Source organism: Schistocerca serialis, chromosome 1, assembly GCF_023864345.2.
Source record: "Schistocerca serialis cubense isolate TAMUIC-IGC-003099 chromosome 1, iqSchSeri2.2, whole genome shotgun sequence".
NCBI classification, from domain to species: Eukaryota; Metazoa; Arthropoda; class Insecta; order Orthoptera; family Acrididae; genus Schistocerca; species Schistocerca serialis.
The window spans coordinates 1,046,280,414-1,046,300,753 of NC_064638.1; the positions used below are offsets into that span (position 1 = coordinate 1,046,280,414).

At 39.4% G+C, this 20,340-nt stretch overlaps 1 protein-coding gene across 1 annotated transcript in view; it reads left to right on the top strand.

Annotated features, from left to right (window-relative positions):
- Nucleotides 1–20,340, top strand: part of LOC126458842 (E3 ubiquitin-protein ligase RMND5A) — an 84,654-nt gene that overhangs the window by 46,151 nt on the left and 18,163 nt on the right. The window contains exons 6-7 of the mRNA XM_050095820.1: nucleotides 12,055–12,220; nucleotides 18,745–18,847. Coding sequence (XP_049951777.1) covers nucleotides 12,055–12,220; nucleotides 18,745–18,847 — 269 coding nt within the window. The remainder of the gene's footprint in view (nucleotides 1–12,054; nucleotides 12,221–18,744; nucleotides 18,848–20,340) is intronic.

The window sequence follows — 20,340 nt, forward strand, 5'->3', positions numbered from 1 at the left end:
AGTGCAAAATTAATAGCGTCTGCTGTATAACAATTATGCGTAATAACATATTTATACAACTTCAGCTGTTGTCAACAGTAATAATGATAAATAATATGCATAATTTGTCTGAAAAAAAGGAGAAATTTTTTTGGCATTTTCTTGTTTTATTCATAATTAAGAACAGTTTACAGCAAGAACGGTAATGTTTAAGCTTTTGCTGCTATACGTTCCACATTTTTGTGTAAGTGGGAATTTTTGTGCTGTTTTGTTTTTTTGGGCAAATGTACAAGATCCCTGATTGATGTGTTAGTTAATGAATTAACTTTTGGGCTGAAAACCAGGCATTCTTCTGTTGCATCCACATAACAGCTTACACTTATTATATGTGTCTTTGTTAAATTTTTGCTTGTAGTCACACTTATTTGATTTCGTCACTTTCTCACAACTAGATCTGATCTGGGAGCCCCTACTTCCTTTGCAGCTAACTTTTCCTGGTAATTTTCTTTTCCATTAGCGGTTAATACAAATTCAACAGAGTTCATGTTGACATTGCACAGGAAAGCTGATTCCTTCACAGTAGACAGCCAACTCCAAACACAAACTGCTGTTTGTGGAAATTATTAAATTCAGGTAGTACCATCTACCAACAAGGTCACTTGACTAGAATACAAATGAGGTGCTGAGAACGGTAAGGACCAAAAGCACATTGTCTTCGACCCCACATTTAAGTGAATATCAGGGAAACCAGTGAAACAGCTTTCCCTGAATGTTCATGTATACATACAATGTGAACATACAGTACAGATAAACATGACCCACTGTAAGATCAACAGATGTAAGAAGTTTGAATAATTGCTACAGTCTCACAATTTGTGATGATATGCTTTATGGTTCTCGCAGCTCAAATGGATTAATGTATGATAATATCCAAAACTTAATGTACTACATCTCATTCAGAACCCCACAAAATAGGTTTTTCTATCAGTATAAGTATAAAATATACTGATGTCCAATATAATTTAGTGTATAGTGAATTGCTTATCGGTGGAGTGTGCTACCGCCTAGTGGGATTTATGCCAAGTGAACATAGATCAAAGTCTGCTGCAGCGTGCTACCGCCTGATGGCATTGACGTGAACTTGTAGTTGAGTGGCAAGGGCTAGCAGTGCACGCTGTGGACTGTGCACATTGCTTATCCAATTCTCATGTATTTGGCTCGTAAGGCAATTATGTCGTGCCATTGCCCACGTCAGAAGCGCCTTAAAATGTGAACAAGTGAAGGTGTGCTCATGACCCTGATGCCAAGTTTCACTGAGTCTAGAACAGCAATTTAGTACATTGCGGTAGATTCAGTGCCGTGTATTTCAGATTACTGCGTCTACAATACATTGAACAGCATTCAAAGAAAGTTAACCAATAAATTCGCTAGGTGTCAAAAGTTAGGGTGTTCACATGCTCTTGTGCTCTTACACAACAGCTGCCATTGTCTGTCAGTACCTTGGTTTACATATAGTCCCAATTTAAAATATACTGGCCGATATCTTTGGCGTGGCACAATTCTGCAAAAAAGATCTCTAGTAAAAGTTGTAAGGTTTGAACGGGGTCGTGGAATGATTACCTCAAAATGACCTTGAGCCATGTTTTCAAGGTCAAACCAAGGTCAAGTTCATTTTTTCAAAAGGTAACCCCAATTTTTTATTCTATGTTCATATTCTACCTTAAAAAAAAAAAATAAACACATTGTTTGTAGGGAACGTTTTTTAGAAAAACCAATGTTTTGTCGCCAGGGGGCACTTCATTGTAACTTTCCGAGGTTACCAGTATCTTGAGAATGAAGCGAGATCGGGATAACATTTGAATGAAAATTTTGTACGGTTTCTGAACTCCGCCCACTGGTGAAATTTTCGTGAACTTGAAATTTCCTTGAAATTCTTCAGTAGGAATTAACCTGAAAGCAAATACCGTCAGCATTAGTGGAACCCAGTGTGCACCACTTGGGGAGTGCCAAATCAGAGACCAGCATTGTACTTGTGCCAGCACAATCAGAGAAGAGAAGGGTGGAGCTTTGAGGCTAACTAATAAGCATCATTGTTGGGGATTTTGAAATCATATCTTTGAGGTTCAGAGAAATTTTACCCTTGGAGACTCTGAAAATTTCTTGGCTTTGCTGACTTAGAATGATTCTAGACTGGCATGACTTTCATAAATTTTTCTTTTATGTTCTTAGAAAAAAATGTGTGTTACGGGATTTAGAAAAATTCCACCTCGTTGAACTCTGATTAATTTTGACTCGTGGGACTCAGAACAATCTCGTCACGTGAGACTCTAATGAGTTCCAAAGTGAAAATTTTCCAAACCCATACAAGCAAAATTATTCTCAACATCAGTGTTTGGAGCCCATAAGAGAAAAATTTATCTGAGTCACTTTGTCTTGCAGTCGACTTTCTCGGGCCCGTCTTTCATTTCTGCCTTCTCTCCATATTTCAAAAGGACGGATTACCATGTGGTATTTCATTATTTTATTATCTATGTCAATATTTTCTTGCAGGGAGTTTGTGCTATTGTCGCTGAAGATCCACACCTTTTGACTTGATTCAGCAAATGCATGGTGTGCCTCGATCAGCGGTATCTCGTGTTTTAAGATTCTTTAAATTCCACCCATATCGCTTACGTATCATCCAAGCAATTGGGGCTGGGAATCCTGAGAGATTCCTGGCATTTTGTTGATGGGCCGATACACAAATACGTCGTGATCCCTTTCTCTTCGCACACTCTCTTTACGTTCGAGACAAACGCCAACAACATGGGGGGAGTCAATCTCCATAATGCACACTTTTGGCAGAAGCTAATCCTCACTGGCAATGAGATCACCAAATACAGAGGCAGTGGTCAATCAATGTCTGGGTGGGCATAGTTGGTGATTACGTGTTAGGTCCTGTTTTTTATGGCAAAATGTTGAATGGCTTGTGCTATCTTCATATTCTCCAGAATCTGGTGCTTCCTTTATTAGAAAATATCCCCCTAGACATACGAGCACGTATGTGATTTCAGCACGACAGCGCCCCTGCGCATCAGGCCTTATCTGTCAGAAGGTACCATAATGCAACTTACCCAAATTGATGGATTGGTATCGGCAGTGCAGTTCATGAGTTCCCGCCAGGATCACCAGACTTAATGCCATTTTTCTTCTTCTTAAGGGGAGCTCACCCGACATTGCCAGAAGATTTGAGAGAAAGGGTTGTGGCGGCTTTCCAGGCATTCACCCATCAGACATTGAATGATGTTGAGACCATTTTCTGACAGCGCGCAAATGTGCATTAGGCATAATAGACAGTTGATTGAGCATCTGAGCTCCTACATTTCCAATGAGAACCATGTTAATCAACCCCTTTCCGGGTTAACGATGTGCGAAGTCCGCTGGCAACCTCCACGTGGTGCACATTGGGTTCCACTAATGCCGATGGTATTTGATTTCAGGTTAATCCTTACTGTAGAATTTCAAGGCCGTTTCAAGGTCACAAAAATTTCACCAGTGGACGGAGTTCAGAAACCGTACAAGATTTCCACTGAAAATTTTTCCCGGTCTCGCTTCATTCTTGAGCTACTGGTAACCTGGGAAAGTTACAATGATGTGCCCTCTGGCAACAAACCATTGGTTTTTCGTAAAAAATGTTCCCTTCAAACAATGCGTATTTTTTCCCGTAGAATATGAATATAAAAATAGGGGTTACCACTTGCAAAAATGAACTTGACCTTGGTTTGACCTTGAAAAACTTTTCTGTGGGGTCCTCATTCCATTAATGCAGAGGAACTATTATTCCAAATTTCAAACTTTCAGACTCCTTACAGAATACCGTTGACCAATCAGAGTGTGAGAGGTTTTTTTTTATTTTATTATTATTATTTTTTTATATAGCTTATTTTATCTTTTATACACTAGAAAGCCTTTTTGCATCCTTTCATTCTATTCCATGTATTCCTATTCAGAAGATTATGTAGTGCTTTGTTGTGCTCATTTGTGAATTGTTTGTGGGAATCCTAGAATCCTGGGAATATGCACATCTGTTTCCTGGAAACAATTATGGGGAAATTACTAATTGTTTCTAGTCTATCACACCCAAAGGAATCAAAACTGTATCTGCACAATGTTGCTCTTCCCTCCTCTCCAGGAGTGCTAGTCCTGCAAGTTTTGCAGGGGAGATTCTGTGAAGTTCGGAAGGTAGGAGATGAGGTGCTGGTAGAAGTAAATCTGTGAGGACAGGGCATGAGCTGTACTTGGGTAGCTCAGACGGTCGAGTACTTGCTACGGAAGGTAAAGATCCCAAATTTGAGTCTCTGTCTGACATACAGTTTTAATCTCCCATGAAGTTTCAAGTAGTACTCTTCACCAAGGCAAAATTTCCAAATCTGTCAGGACGTTTCATGCAGTACATTTTGCCAAGACAAAATTTCTTCCCCTGCCAGTACACAGGATCAGAACTGTGCCCCTTAGTCAAACCATACTCTGCTACCGTTGAACTGGTAGGGAGCTAGGGTCTGGGTGTAGTATGGTGCAGAGCATTAAAAAAAACCCACAAAGGCCTATCTTACAAGTATCAAAACAAGTAAAATTGATTCACCACAGTAACAGATACCTGACACTTCGAGTGCTATACACATCTGTGAAGCAGATGCAACCATAAATGCAAAATAATTTTAAGGGCAACAAATTGCATCTTTCTGTGAAGCACACCCAACAGTACATTCAAAACTTATCAAAATGTGTGTGTGAAACCATTAATACACAAAATTTGCAAAGAACAGCAAATTACACATGTCTGTGAAGCAGACATAGTAGAATGTTTTACGATCTATACTAAAGCAGGTAAAAAATCAGGCATTTAAAAAAGAAACAAACTGTACTCGTCTTAGTAGAAGTAGAAAAAACAGAGTTTTAATAAAAGTATTTCAATGTAAATAAATTACGCAAGTCTGTGAACCAGATGGAGCAGAATGCAGTAATAGAACTAACTTTTCAGGTATTATCAAGAGCTTTACTTTTAGAAGCCCAGGTGATTGCTTGTTTGTGCAGCTTCTAGAACATACAGAATACAAATTAGATTACATAGCAAGTGAATGACAAACTGTACAAAGACCTGTTAAACAGAACGGTGAATTGTGAAAATGTAACAGAAGTTGTTTTTGCACCAGAAATAATAAAGCAAAGGAAATATTTAAATTCAGTGAAGCTGATTTGTAGATTAGCAAATACATACACCAATAGTGCAAATAACTTTTGACTTGCTGTAAATAGACAGAATAGACCATTACACTATACTACAAAATTGCAAACAACAAAAAGGCATTATTGCCAGCTTTCTTGAACACAGTGCACAACCGGTATGTATTCTAAAACATACACTCAGATAGCAAGTGAAAGACTGCACAGGCATCCCCCAAACACCATGGAAATAAAGCACCAGCAGTGCAAAGTGAGAATTACAATCACATGAGCATTAGGCTTAATGATTTCAGAATGATCCACCTTTAATGCATTACCCAAACTACGGCCAGTACAATGACTGGAGAAGAACAATAAAAGACACCTAGTGGCAACAGAGTGGAAGTTTGTCCAACAATAGGTCGAAGTCTCTCAAGGACAGTGTAGGTTGCCACGACCGTCAACCAAAGCAGCAGGGAACTCGCCAAAATGAACTGCAGCATGTGGCCTTGTCTCTTTGCACACAGAGTAAGACCTTAACTCTTCAGTAGCCAAAGGTGTGGACCACTATGTACACACCAGTAATTCAGACACAAGGAGCAACCCATGACTACACCTCAGTACAAGGCCTGATTCTAAGCATAGCTCCGTCCAGCGGGCAACTCCCTGCCGACCTCCAGCCGACAGCCCCCTGAACTGATTGCCAAGCTGCAAGCTGTCCACACTCTTAAATCGTCCTTGAATTGCTGCAAAATTGCCATCAGTGAGGATGCATGAGAAGCCGTAGCATAACAACACAACCAAAGAGATTCAACAACTACCAGAACTGATACTGGGGCATGCATGCATCTCAAGTACTTTTTCAATAAAAGCTATGAGAAATCTCTAACTTTCTCTGCTGTACCAGTAGCACATTGAGTTCAGACTTTGATCTTACTTGTTTTTAAACTAGAATTGCACAAAAACACAGCCTGTTGCTCAGTTTTATCTATTCTACTCGAGATTTCTAGCTGGACTCTTGATAAAGATTCATTACAAAATCAAATTTTTGTGCTTCTACTTACGTATTGTTAGATACCTTCAAAATTCCTCAGTAATACTTCTTGAATTGACATCCATTAATAAATTTGACTTAACTAATCACACTATATTTCCTTTGTCACTTCCTTGTTGACTTTGGTACTTCCTGGAAACATTTGTATTCATATGATATGTTTAATGTCTTTGTGATTCATTTATATTTTGTTCTCAACAGTATCAATTTTGACATGAAGATTTGGTTCTACCTTTTTTTATGCTGTCTTCACTATCTAGCTATGCATGGGAAATTTTTCATTCTGTAGCTTCTTTTCATCAGCATATTTTCACTTGGTCTGTGATTTCTACTGCTGTTTGTGATACTTCTTGACTCACTGTTCTAGCTGTGCTATCTCCTCCATTTAGTCATAGCTTAATTTTGTTTTTAATTTTACAGTACATTCTTGTAGTTTTGCATTGTCTTTCCCCACCTTTGTAATTATTCCTTCTGTTTCGTTTCCTAGCCCTATTTTAATGTGACTATTAACTGGCCCTCCTGTTGTTATATGTCACATATCATTTGATTTACTCTGTGCAGCATTTTCCTTACTGTGTATTCATTCTAGTGTCAACTTTCTTCTCACACTTCCTTATTTTTTGCTAACTTTTCCAGCACATTCTTGTTTGCTGTTTGCTTCCACCATTTCCATGAATTACATTAATCTGTTTGGTTTACCTTACAGGGTCTGTTCTTGATCTTCTGATGCATTTATTCCTTAGCCTCCCATTTTTCTTTTTCTGAATCCTTTCGCTCTGCTTTATGAATCCAACAAACTAACTCAGCATATTTTGGCTGTTAGATTAATCCTTCCTTTTTGCGCTTAACAGAAACACATAATCGTTCTGCTTGTAATCAGTTTCTTCTATATGCCCTTCTTTGGTGATCACCATATTATATACTTTCTCTAATTACATTTACTGGTGAGGCAAAACATTATGACCACTGCCTACCAGGAGTTAAATGCCACCTGTTGTTGTGGATATACCACCTGGTGGCATTGTGGGCATGTGACATTGTAAGGAAAGTATATAAGTGGTGCCGAGGCAAATGCAGAATCATTCTAGCAATGATAGTGCTGCAAATCCGGAAATCCAATAAAATAAATGGCTTGCCGAAAAGGCAGATTTTTTGGACCAGCATCTGGGAAAGCGCATCTCAGAAGTGATGAAACTGTTCACGTTCTAGATTCATGAGCATCTATGGAAAGTGGTTGAAGGATGGTGGAACCATGAGTAGGTGATACAATCTTCAACATACATGGCACGTCACAGAACGTTGAGGACGGAGGTATGTACACTCAGTAAAAGAGGACAGATGGTGGTCTGCTGACTGAGTGCACTGCTGTTACAGGCACAAATGTTTTGGAACACACTGTTCAGTGCACATTGTTGAACATATGGCTCTGCAGCTGGCGACCCCTGTGTGTTCCCAGTTTTACTCAGTGACATCATTGATTATGATTGTAGTGATCGTGGGATCACTGGATTGGACTGTGGGTCAGTGAAAATGTTTCATGACTCATGTTTCTAATCATACTAGGTTGGTGGTGATTACCAGGTGAACTGCTGCTTGAAACATTCTCTGTAGCACAGGTGCAGGCTGGTGGGGCCACATTGTGCTTTGGGGGGGGGGGCAGGGGGGGGGGGCGAGCATTCATTTGTGTTTTTGTGGGACCTGTGGTGCTGATCAAAGGCACCATGACAACTATGAACTGGATGAACATTATTGCAGATCTTTATGCTGGATGTCTTTCCTGACAGCACTGGCATTTTGCAGTAGGCTAACTGTGTATGCTACAGTGGTTAGAGGAGCATCATTGTGAACTGATGTTGATATATTGGTCTCTAAATTCATATGATCTGAACTCAACTGAATGTATTTGGGGTGCTACAGGGTGTCAGCTCTGTGCCCACGAACCTGCAGCTCACAATTTATGGGAATTTCATGACCTGTGTGTAGACATCTGGTGCCATGTGTCTTCTGAACCTACCAAGGACTGAAATAGCCGTGCCACACAGAATCACTGTTGTACTGCATTCCCGAGTTGGACCAGCATGCTGTTAAGCAGATGGTCATAATGTTTTGACTCATCTGTGTATCTTCTGAACTGTATAGTTAATGAGCTCGTATAGTGGTTTGCACGTAAGAAGGCTGCAGCATGATGCGCTCTGTGCAGAGAGAGATGGAGAATATTTTGTGGCATGGCCAGAGTGCTCTCTGTCTGTCCCACGCACCACACTCCAGCCATCACCTATCCTGGTGACTGGTAATGATGGGGCAAGCACTACTCCAGATGACTGATTCTGCTTCTGACTCTACCTAGTAGAAATTATATGTTCAGCAAAATAGCACTGTCACTTCTTAACATAATACTTGTGTTTGCTTTATGCCTCCTATAATGAACTTTATAGTAATTAAGTAACCTCACCGTACCTAAACTAACATGAAAATCAACACTAAGTTTTCTATGCACACCCTGAATTGCATGCTACTGACAGGATTTGCTGAATGACACAGTTGGCTGGAGTGTCAAATGGAACATTGCTCCTTGCCACTGCACATCATCCCATGCCTGTCTTCTTACGTTCGTGCTGTTACAACAATGTACCCTAATACTATGTACATTCTTCTGACCAAGTTCTTCCTTTCTTGAATTTATTGACCTCTTGGCTCACTTTCCACTTGAGTACTTTGTTGTTAAATATTTGTCTGTCTTGTATAGCAAAGTCTGTTAAGACAGCATCATTGAGATCTTTTCTGATTTCAGTGGTTCACTTCATGTTCTCAATGTTTTCTGTGTACTCCAAGATCAATTTAGTTTGTCGAGTGTCCAGCATTCTCTTGAAAGCCCATAAAATTTCAGTCTGTTTCTTCGTGTCGTGTACTATGTTAGGTATCCAGTCAGTCACTTGTCTACTGCACAGTCTGTGGCCTTCTTCTGTCTTATTGAGAAGAAGGATATTTGTGATGATTCTTCTGTCTAGATTGATATTTTTAGTGCACCTTTTCAATCCATGGCCAATGTTTCTGATGTGTTTAAGGTTTCTAGTTTTCTGACAATGTTGTACTAAGGTTGACTGAAAAGTAATGTCTCCACCTTTGTAACTCTTCAACATTTTGCAGCATTGGTATGTGGCAGGTACTGACTTGTTCCGTAGCCTCTTCTGTACAGCTCCAGTTGGCAGGAAGTTTTAGCATTGAACAGTTGTGTTGTTCCAGTATAAAGTATGGAACTCTGCGCAGACGGTCGGTCAATGTGATTTAAGTAACATGCTATCATTGAATTCTTGTCAGCAGAAGGTGTCACCACAAAGGAGATTCATCAGAGAATGAAAGCAGTTTATGGTGATTGTGTTGATGTGAGTACTGTGCATCGTTGGGGGAGTAAGTTTAAAGATGTTGAGGCGGAAACATCTGATCTGCATGACAAACAAAGAGTTGCACGTCCTGTGACAGCAACCAACAAGTTTCACAAGCAAAGTGTTGATAGATTGATTCAGGACAATCGTCGTATCACTCACAGAGAAATTGATAGCACAATCAGCATTTCACAAGAATGCGTGCCTCTCATTATTGTATTGCTTGGCTATCAGAAGATCTGTGCATGATGGGTACCCTGGATGCTGCCTCCTGAAATGAAATCGCACAGACTTGAAATTTGCCAGGAACTCCTCTCACGTTACGACAATGAAGGTGACACCTTTCTCCATTCAATTGTGACAGGAGACGAAACGTGGGTACACCATTATGACCCAGAGGCGAAACTTCAGTCTATGGAATATCGACATGAAGACTTGCCCCACAAAAAGAAATTCGAGATGCAGCTTTCAACTGGAAAAATCATGGCCACAGTGTTCTGGGACACAGATGGTGTTATCCATGTTGATTTCCTTGATTGTGGAACAACAATAAATTCAGAGCGTTAAATCACAACGCTACAAACTCTGAAACGATGGCTAACAAGGGTCCGAAAGGAAAAGGGAAATGTTTTCCTGCAGCATGACAATGCCAAACCACACACTTCACGTGCCTCTACAGCAGAACTTTAGAGACTGAATCTCACCACCATACGGCATCCTCCATACAGTCCAGATTTAGCACTGTCTGACTTCCATCTGTTCCCGATAATGAAAGACGATCTGCGGGGACATCATTATGCTTCTGATCAAGATGTTGAGAGAACTGTGAGATTGTGGTTGCGGAAACTGTGTCGACTTCTTCCATGACTGCTTCAGAAGGCTTGTTCATCGTTGGCAGAAAAGTATCCAATTGGCTGGTGATTATGTGGAAAAGTGAATATTGGTAATTAAAGATCAAATTCTAAGGATTATTTCTGCATTTGATGTATTAAAATATTCCCATCCAAACCCAGTTAACGAAGGTGGAGCATTACTTTTAGTTCAACCCTTGTAATAACTCACTTCATCATGTGACAGTTGTGGATTTATGGAAGATGTTTCCAGTCTTCTAGGATGTTCTGGTCATCTTTTGATTTCTCTATTCATGACCTCCTTACTCTATCCCATTGGTCTGTATCATCTCTGCGAGAAATTGAATTTATGAATTCTCTTGATCTCTCAATATTTTGTAGTGATCATTTTTGGTGCATCTTTTTGGTTTGACACATATTTCATTTTCTCAAAAATGATATGTAATCTGACTTTTTCAGCTTTCTCTTTCAAGACCTAGATTTGCTTTACCTTGTTTTCTATGTCATATTATTGAGAGATCATCAGCAAACAGCAAATGCCAGACACCCAGTATCTAGTGCTTCGATTGCACTTCGTAGCCTGTGCATGCTTGAGAATGTGCCTGCTTGCATGCACACACACATGCACATGCACATGCACAAACAGAATTTGACAGAAGGGTAAATTACAATACATATATAATTTATGAAATTGTGCACCCGATAACAGAGATGGAGCTGTTCTTTCTGATCTAAAGCCTGTTAATCAATGCGCAACAGATTGTATCATGAAAGACATCAATTCAGAATTACATTCTATTTATTGGTTGTCTCTTCTAACAGTTCCCATTACAGTTACACTATTTGTAGTGATAAAGTTTTGCTTTATTTCTGGGATTAGCAGTGTGCAAATGTACTTGAATGAATTAATGTTCTCAATAAAAACTGTTGTACATGGTTACTGTGTCACTGTTTGTTAATGTCAGTGTGATGGAAACACACATTAATAATGACTGCTTGTTCATTCCCCTTGTGATTCTTTTTGCAATAATTTAGTTTCCACTTAGCAGACATTAGCTTTGATATTGCTGCACTCTTCTTTCTTTACCCTTCATAATGTAGCTTTTCTCTGACAGTAAATATTGGTGTTTCAAAGTGTCACGGTTGTGCATTCACATGACATAATCAACTATACCATGGAACTAAAAAAAACCTGCAGAACTCACAGGAAACTCTAGAGGTAAATCAGCAAAGTGTGGGAGTCCACTCGACTGTAGAGTACTAATGGCAAACCTGTGTTATGTTTGCAACATGTATTCAACATGTATTAATTTACAGCAAACCTGTAAAGAAGAAAAGAGAAAATAAAAGGTGTGGTGTTACGTTCATGAATTATTAATTATCTTCCTGTTGGTGATCTCAATTGTTACTAAAGCAAAACCAAAAATCATTAAATCCGTGCGCCTCATATTGGTGGGATTATTAATACTAGTGTAAAAGACATTTTAGTGGTGGTGTGTGAATATATGTTGATTATTGTGCACTTGTTTCTAAGAGAGACATACCATTTGCTCCTAAGGCTGATTCACACTTTTCTCTTTAACAGAAATCCAAAGCTTAATGGGAATGCTTCTGTATCTGCCTCATGGTATTGATAAATCTCCATATAGCCATCTGTTAGACCCAAATATGTGGGTCGAAATAGCAGATGTTTTCACAAGAGATGCGTGTTCCCTGCTTGGTTTAAGTGTTGATAGTCCATTGACAGTATGGTAAGTAATTTTCAGAGGACACAACTCTTTCTAGTTTCCTTGTAGATGGATTTTTTTGTTGGGCAGTGGAGGACATGCATGCTCCACTTGTGCACCTTTGTTTTACATGACGTTTTTCTAGTTTGATAAATTCTTAATAGGAATAACAGGCTACTAAACAGGGAGTATTTCAAAACTTGCTTCAGTCACAAATAATGTTTATCACATTAAAGCATTCATTCTGCACAATGTTGGTCAAGATTATTTGATTTGTTCTTGAGTGAGTTCAGTTGATGGACAGGTCACATTTCAGAAAAGACAAAACATTTTTGAATGTATATTGTGAAATACAGCTGGCATTTGTAAAACTGCAACATCAAGAGAGAATTAGTGCCTGAAGTAATTGACCTGTCTTGGATTGGGTTCATGATAATACACTAATGATTAGCATTATAGAACCGTACATAATTTTTGACACTGACAATTAGTATGATGTCCAGACTCCACATGGAATCGGATGGCTTGTTCGTAAGCCTGGCTATATTTCTGTCTACATAGTTTGTTCGAGTGTCTACTAACCATTGGTGATTGCTGAAGGATGAGAATGAACAAGCTTCTTATCGACCGTAGGCCAGACATGCTTAATTGGCAACAAGTATAGTGATTACGAAGGCGGTGAAAACTGTCATACCTATTGTTCTTTGAAAGTGACTTGCACAGTCTGTCATGTCATCATGCATTGTTGTGTTGAAATATGACTTGCAAAATCACATGAAGGAAAGACAGTTCCTCAGGCTCAAAAATTGCCCTGGCGTAGCAGTCGCAACTCGGATTATTCTCATTACATAGGAATTATGATTACTTGTATCCAGTGACACCAAAACCCATTACAATCTGGACTTATACATTGTGCTGCGCAATAATGCAGACAGTTTGATTGTGAATACTGTGATAGCATCCAGGACACGTGTCGCTATTACTGCAGGTAAAATGCAGGACTCATTCAGAACAACATTTTGCCTTATGAGTGTTGGCATTCATTTGACAGTTGGAATTGGATGTGTTTGTAGTTTCTGGGCAAAGGCTTTATGCCACCCATCAAACCTCTACTGAACAGCACAAATCCACTGTTGTGCTTCAACATTGAATCAGCAAAGTGGTGAAATCTGTACACTTTATTAAGGCTGCACAGACAAGATGGCAGTTATTCCATGCTGTAATCACATTCCCTGCTTCAGTACCTGCTCATCATCCCATGTGACCTCCTTCTACAACTAGTTCCACATACTCGTCACTATAATAGCAGCATTCTGTGCATGTACCAAAATGTTATGGAATGAATTAAATTTCAGTGTATTTAATTCATATCACATGTACTCCTTGTGGTAGGGTAAGCCACGATGCTCCACTTTCACCTTTCCCCCATTCGAGCTCTTCCCATATACCTTGTGGGAGAACATCTTATTATTGTGCTCAGAAATCAGACGTGGAGGAAACATTAGTGACAGTGAAACTTTAAGCTGGATCTGGTGGCCTGCTCAGATAGTCTAATGGTTAAGGTAACTGTAATAAGCAAAATATCCAGGTTCAAATGATAGTCTGACACATATTGTTGTCTCTACATATTCAAATTGTCACATTGTGACAAGCCCATTTCTCAAAGACTGATAGCTTCCATGTTTTTACTTTTAACACTGTCCATTAACTGAGCTTGATGATGATGATGATGATGATGATGATGATGATGATGATGGGTTTGACATTGATCGTCCTTATCATTCAAGAGAGAGCACTGCTACAGCCACATGTATTCCATCATTCTGCAATCTTCAATTGCTTGGTACACTGTTTAGATTCATTGGGGCAGTTCTTTCTAGACGATGCAGGTTTCACAAGTGTTAGTGTTGTTTGAAACACTGCTCCAAATGATGAATGTTGTGATAATGTACAAAATACACTGCTCAACAATAGTTTGGAATACTGTCGTAAAATGTAGTCTATGATACTAGAGATCTAATAAACCTAGGCACTTCATGTTTTATCCAGTTAGAGCCCATGTACTGGATGATATTTACTACTGACATGCGTGTGGCCATTTTCCAGTCATGTAAACATACCACTACCACAGTGGCACACCACAAGAAGTCCAGTATCAAGAACTGCTTCATTCAATTTGTATACGGCACTGCAGTAACATTCCACGTAGAGGCATACAACGCTTTTATAGGGTCAGGATAGTGGCTTTACTTTCAGCAGGTCATACACAGTAAGATGTTGCTGATCAGTTACTTGTCACTCAAAGTGGTTTGTCTAGGGTGTGAAGAAAGTACAGAGAGATGGGAAATGTGAACAATAGACCTCATATGACAACACCAATGCAGGATCGTTGCCTCCAACTGTCAGCTCGCAGGCACCTGACACCAACTGCTAGAAATATTGGAAATTATGTCTCCTCCGCAACAGGGATTTGTATCTCAGACCAAATAATGTGAAGAAGATTGCATCAGGGTGGTCTTCATTCCAGAAGATCAGTGAGAAGTTGTGCACTGAACCAATGGAACCAATGCAGTCAAAGGCGTGGAGTCTGACACATCAACAGTGAACCATTGTAGAGTGGAGTAATGTCATGTTTGCTGATGAGAACAGGATTGGTTTTCGACTGGACATTAGACGTGTTGAGGTTTGAAGAAGAACTAGATGACACTAGGAATGCTGATAAGTTCAGGAAGTCCGACTGTTTGCAGGTGGAAGTGTAATGTTCTGGATGACAATAACGATGGGACGGCAGACCCCTCATTTCCGATCTACAGCGATTTGACTGTTTCCAAATACCTGCAGGAGGTACTACAAACAATTGTGAGGCCCTACAGATGTAAAGCCAGTGACAGCTTCATCCTAGTCAATGACAATGCAAGACCTGCACTGTACTTTAGCAGTTCAAATGGTTCAAATGGCTCTGAGCACTATGGGACTTAACATCTATGGTCATCAGTCCCCTAGAACTTAGAACTACTTAAACCTAACTAACCTAAGGACATCACACACATCAATGCCCGAGGCAGGATTCGAACCTGCGACCGTAGCAGTCGCGCGGCTCCGGACTGAGCGCCTAGAACCGCTATACCACTGCGGCTGGCACTTTAGCAGTGTCTCGGTATCTTCAAAGATGCAACATCAGCCTAATGCGGTGGCCAGCAAAGTCCCCAGACATGATGCAGTTGAGCATGCATGGGACCTGTTGAAGGTGGCCATTGCACCGCATCCAAATCCCCTTGGCAATCTTCAGGACCTTATACCTCAAGATCGATGGTCTCATCCAGAGTATATGCACATAGTGGATGAACTCTGACGACTTCAAGTGTGAGTGTGGATCTGGGTTATATGTGCTTATTCTCCCAAACCACCTTCCACTTCTTTATGAGATGACTTACTTGGAATTTGCAGCCACTCTTCTGTACTGAATAGCCGGCAGCTGTAAACCCTCTTGTCTTCTTCACCGTCGAATAATGCTTGCTACAGGAATTATTAGACTCTCTCTACTTATGAAATAAGTAGACATACAAACTTTACTTTTCGTCAACTAACAATGTATTTGACCTCCATACACACTAAAAATTTCACTTTCCACATGAATATGTAACTTCCTGCAAGTCTCTCGTACAGCTGAACATTAAAAACAAATTGAGTTACTGTTAAAAGAAAGTTGGCTTGGATACCATGATCTTTCTTCACATGAATCGTAAAATGAGTCTTGCCTCTAACAAGGTTGCATCAAGAGTTCGGAAGAGTACTTTTTCAGCTATTCTTGTTTTAATAACAGTAGTCAATGACACAATAAGCACAGAGTTGCATATAAACTCCATGATTCGTCCTTACAGACTCACTAAAACATCTTTGAATTGCCTGACAGGTACTTGTTGGTGCCGTCTGACCACCACTACTGTCTTGCCCCGACTGATTTTAAACCTGCACACACAAACATGTAACGTGCAGTAGGTAGGATTGCACCATCCCACACTCATATCCAGAATATCGTGTGTTCGAGATGGTAGAAGGCTGAGCGGTTCTAGAATTTACACAGAAATTCTCAAATCACTACACTCTCTACTAAAGAATGATAATCATCAACATGAGATAAAAATTTCACTATTTTTGTTTTTAAGGTGTACACATAGGAGAGGGCCTGCTTTGTTTTGTAATGATGTTTTGTAACTAACCAAAATTGTTCTTGTTTTCAGAAGGAATTATGTTTATTTTGTTAATAAAGTACTGTACAAACCTCGGTGGGTGTACTATGAGAAGTCATTGTAGTAAACTCTGTGACATTCCACACTTTTGTTTAGATGTGTAATGTTGACCCTAAATAACGAAAAGTGAGAGGTCATCCACATGAGTGCTAAAAGGAACTCGTTAAACTTTGGTTACACGATAAATCAGTCTAATCTAAAAGCCATTAATTCAACTAAATACCTAGGTATTACAATTACGAACAACTTAAATTGGAAAGAACACATAGAAAATGTTGTTGGAAGGCTAACCAAAGGCTGCGTTTTATTGGCAGGACACTTAGAAAGTGTAACAGACCTACTAAGGAGACTGCCTAAAAGGTTCACAGAAAGGCAGCACGTTTTGTATTATCGCGAAATGTGGGAGAGCGTGTCACAGAAATGATACAGGATTTGAGCTGGAAATCATTAAAAGAAAGGCGTTTGTCATTGCGATGGAATCTTCTCAGGAAATTCCAATCACCAGCTTTCTCCTCCGAATGCGAAAATATTTTGTTGACACCGACCTACATAGGGCGGAACAATCACCACAATAAAATAAGGGAAATCAGAGCTCGTACGGAAAGATATAGGAGTTCATTCTTTCCGTGCGCTACACGAGATTAGAATAACAGAGAATTGTGAAGGTGGTTCAATGAACCCTCTGCAAGGCACTTAAATGTGATTTGCAGAGTATCCATGTAGATGTAGATGTAGATACACAATTATGAATTCTAACTTGCACAAAAATAGAAAAAAATTACAGTTTTGACAATAATAGACAACTGCATTGTTTTTGAGGAACACACAGTCAGCAACCATAACAAAACAGTATTGTCTGCAAAAAGTATCTCAAAGTAAGGGATTTTGTGCTTACACCAAAACAAGGAATAAACAGTATTTTTTATTTGTTATTGTTCTAGTGGTATTTACTAAAACTCTTATTAAATGTGGATGATGAATATTTCCTCCAGTTTTATTATGACATTAACAGTTCAAAACTCAGTACTTTTTCTTCACTAATGCTGTTGCTTTTGTGTTTTTCTCATGTATTTACATGTGTGATGTTAAACAAATATTGAATATAATAGAGGGAAACATTCCACGTGGGAAAAATATATATAAAAAAACAAATATTGAAAATGATGAAAACAGATGAGACTGTTAATTGTCTGGCAGCAACTGATTGAATGGCTGCTTCAGAGTCTTACACCTGTACACGAAATTGAAAATATTTTACTTTGGTATAAAACCGGAAAAGTGAGATAACTGACAAAACAAAATTAAAGTTTTTGTATTGCATACATTTACAGTAGTATTTCAAGCATTCAATGTTTACATTATAACAACAGTGTAGACTCAGTTTTTAGTATAATGATTCTTTCCTGGTGACAAATTCTCCTTCCATACACAGTTTCATTGTAGAATGGGTTACCTATTTGTGCATTTTGTTTACATGTATGATGCTGTGACCACATTTAGTGTCATAGAGATCAGATGATGTGTTTGCTTCTGCTGTGTGCTGTACTGAATTGTTTCCGAATAAACTAGTGATTAGTGCAAAATCTGTTTCAAGCAGAGCTGGAGGCTCCTATAAATGTTACAATCAAGCAATAGAATGAGTGCGTCCAAGCAGTGCTTGATTTGTAATTTTTTTTAAGGGTTCTATTACTGTGACCTTCTGGGAGGGGGGTTGGGTTTGAAATTTAGTCTTCTTAAAATGTAGTTTTAACACTTTCCTGGGTATTTTAAAAGGGTGAATACAACATTTGTACTGGTAAAAAGTAAAATTTTATCACGCCACACCTCAAACGCTGCAGTTCTGAATTTTTTTATTCATCAGAGGTACTGGTACGGGTGCATACTGTCACAAATCAAGCAATGCTTGGAAAGTATGTATTTCTAAAAATGAAAACTAAGGCAGGGATGGTGTCATGTCACTTGGCTGTTCTTAATCTGTGTGGTGAGTTAAATGTTGATGAAATGCATACAGTGTTTCTGAATTATAGTTAAATTTTACATTTGCATAAAAAATTAGAGGATACCACAAAATCAGAAAGAGAGGTACATAGTTTGCAGTTAATTTTCACACAAGGTGTTTGCCTTTAGAATAACACTTTTGTATTAAAACTTTCTTTCCAAGTCTCTTGTTTTTCAGTTCAGTCATTTTTATTGCCAATTTTGATGTAAAATATTTGTTGACAACCTAAAGAAAGCTTTATGCACATGGCTGAATTGTGATAGTGATGCTAACAACTATTTAATGTTGCTTCTTAACAGTGTGAATGCTGGATGTACAGCACTGCCAGCTCTACTCAACATAAAGCAAGTTATGCAGCAGAGACAGGTCACTGGGATTTGGAATGGAAAAGATGAATTACCTGTAAGTTTATGAAATTCATGTATCATTTGTGAATCAGAGTCACATTTAAGTGACATAAATTTCCATACACCTTTGTGTAGAGTTTTTAATTCTTTACATTGCATTTCAGGCCTCTCTGATAAAATACATTCATTATAATTTCTATATCTTTCAACATCTCTCTTGCATTTCATTGTTTCTGTGGCTGATGAATGATTTGACAGGAAATTCTATCCAAACACTGTGTTGGGGTTAAATTGAAAGTGAGGTGCATACAGGAAACTGAAAAGATACCCAGTTTCAAACAATGGAAAATCCAGGATGGGATAAAGACGATATTATGAAGGGGATAAATTACTACTCACCATATAGTGGATAAGCTGAGCTGCAGACAGCCACAACAAAATGACTGCTAAACAAGTAAGCTTTCAGCCAAAAGACCTTTTGAATTGGACAAAACACACACACACACACACACACACACACACACACACACCAGACCACTCTGTCAGGCTGCCGAGGTCAGACTGCGAGCAACAGTGCATGATGGGAGAAGCAATCTGGATGGTGGGGTTTTGGAGGACACTGGGGAGGGAAGGGATAGCAGGATACAGGTAGGAGATGGTAAAGTGCTTGATGTTGATCTCCACCTCAAAAATGGCTACATCAGTATCTCCATCCATATTAAACCTCCTAACCGCCAGCAATACCTTCACTTCCACAACTGCCACCCATTCCATACATGAAGTCCCTCCTAGACAGCCTAGCTACCCATGGCCGTCACATTTATAGCGACGAGCAGTCCCTCTTGAAATATAGCAAGATTCTCACTGAGACCTTCACGGACCATCTTAACCTTTCCAACTTGTTCAAAAACAGACCTCCCATGCCTTATCTTTCCAGTCACCCACCAGCTACCAAAGTCTCACCATATGACTTGTGACTCAGTAGCACCCAGGACTGGAGCAACTGAATCACATTCTCTGCCAGGGTTTTGTCTACCTCTTGTCGTGCCCTGGAATGAGGAGTGTCCTTCCAACTATTCTTCGTACCCCTCCCACAGTGGTATTCTGCTGCCACCGAACCTATATAATATTCTCATCCATCCCTATACAACCCCTGCTCCCAAACCACTTGCCTCATGGTTCATATCCTTTTAATAGACTTAATGCAAGACCTGTCCTGTACATCCTCCCACCACCACTTAGTCCAGTTCTGTCACAAGCATCTCATATCTCATCAAAGGCAGGGCTGTCTCTGAAACCAGTCTACAAAATCTACAAGCTAAGTTGCTACCACTGTGCTTTCTTCTATGTAAGCATGACAACTAACAAGCTGTTAGTCTTTGTGAATGGACACTGAAAAACTGTAACTAAGAAACAGCTGGACCACCCAGTTGCTGAGCATGCTGTCCGACACAAGAACTTCCTTTCAATGACTGCTTCACAGTCTGTGCCATCTAGACCCTTTCTATCAACACCAGCTTTTTTGAACTGTGTAGTGGGAGCTCTCCC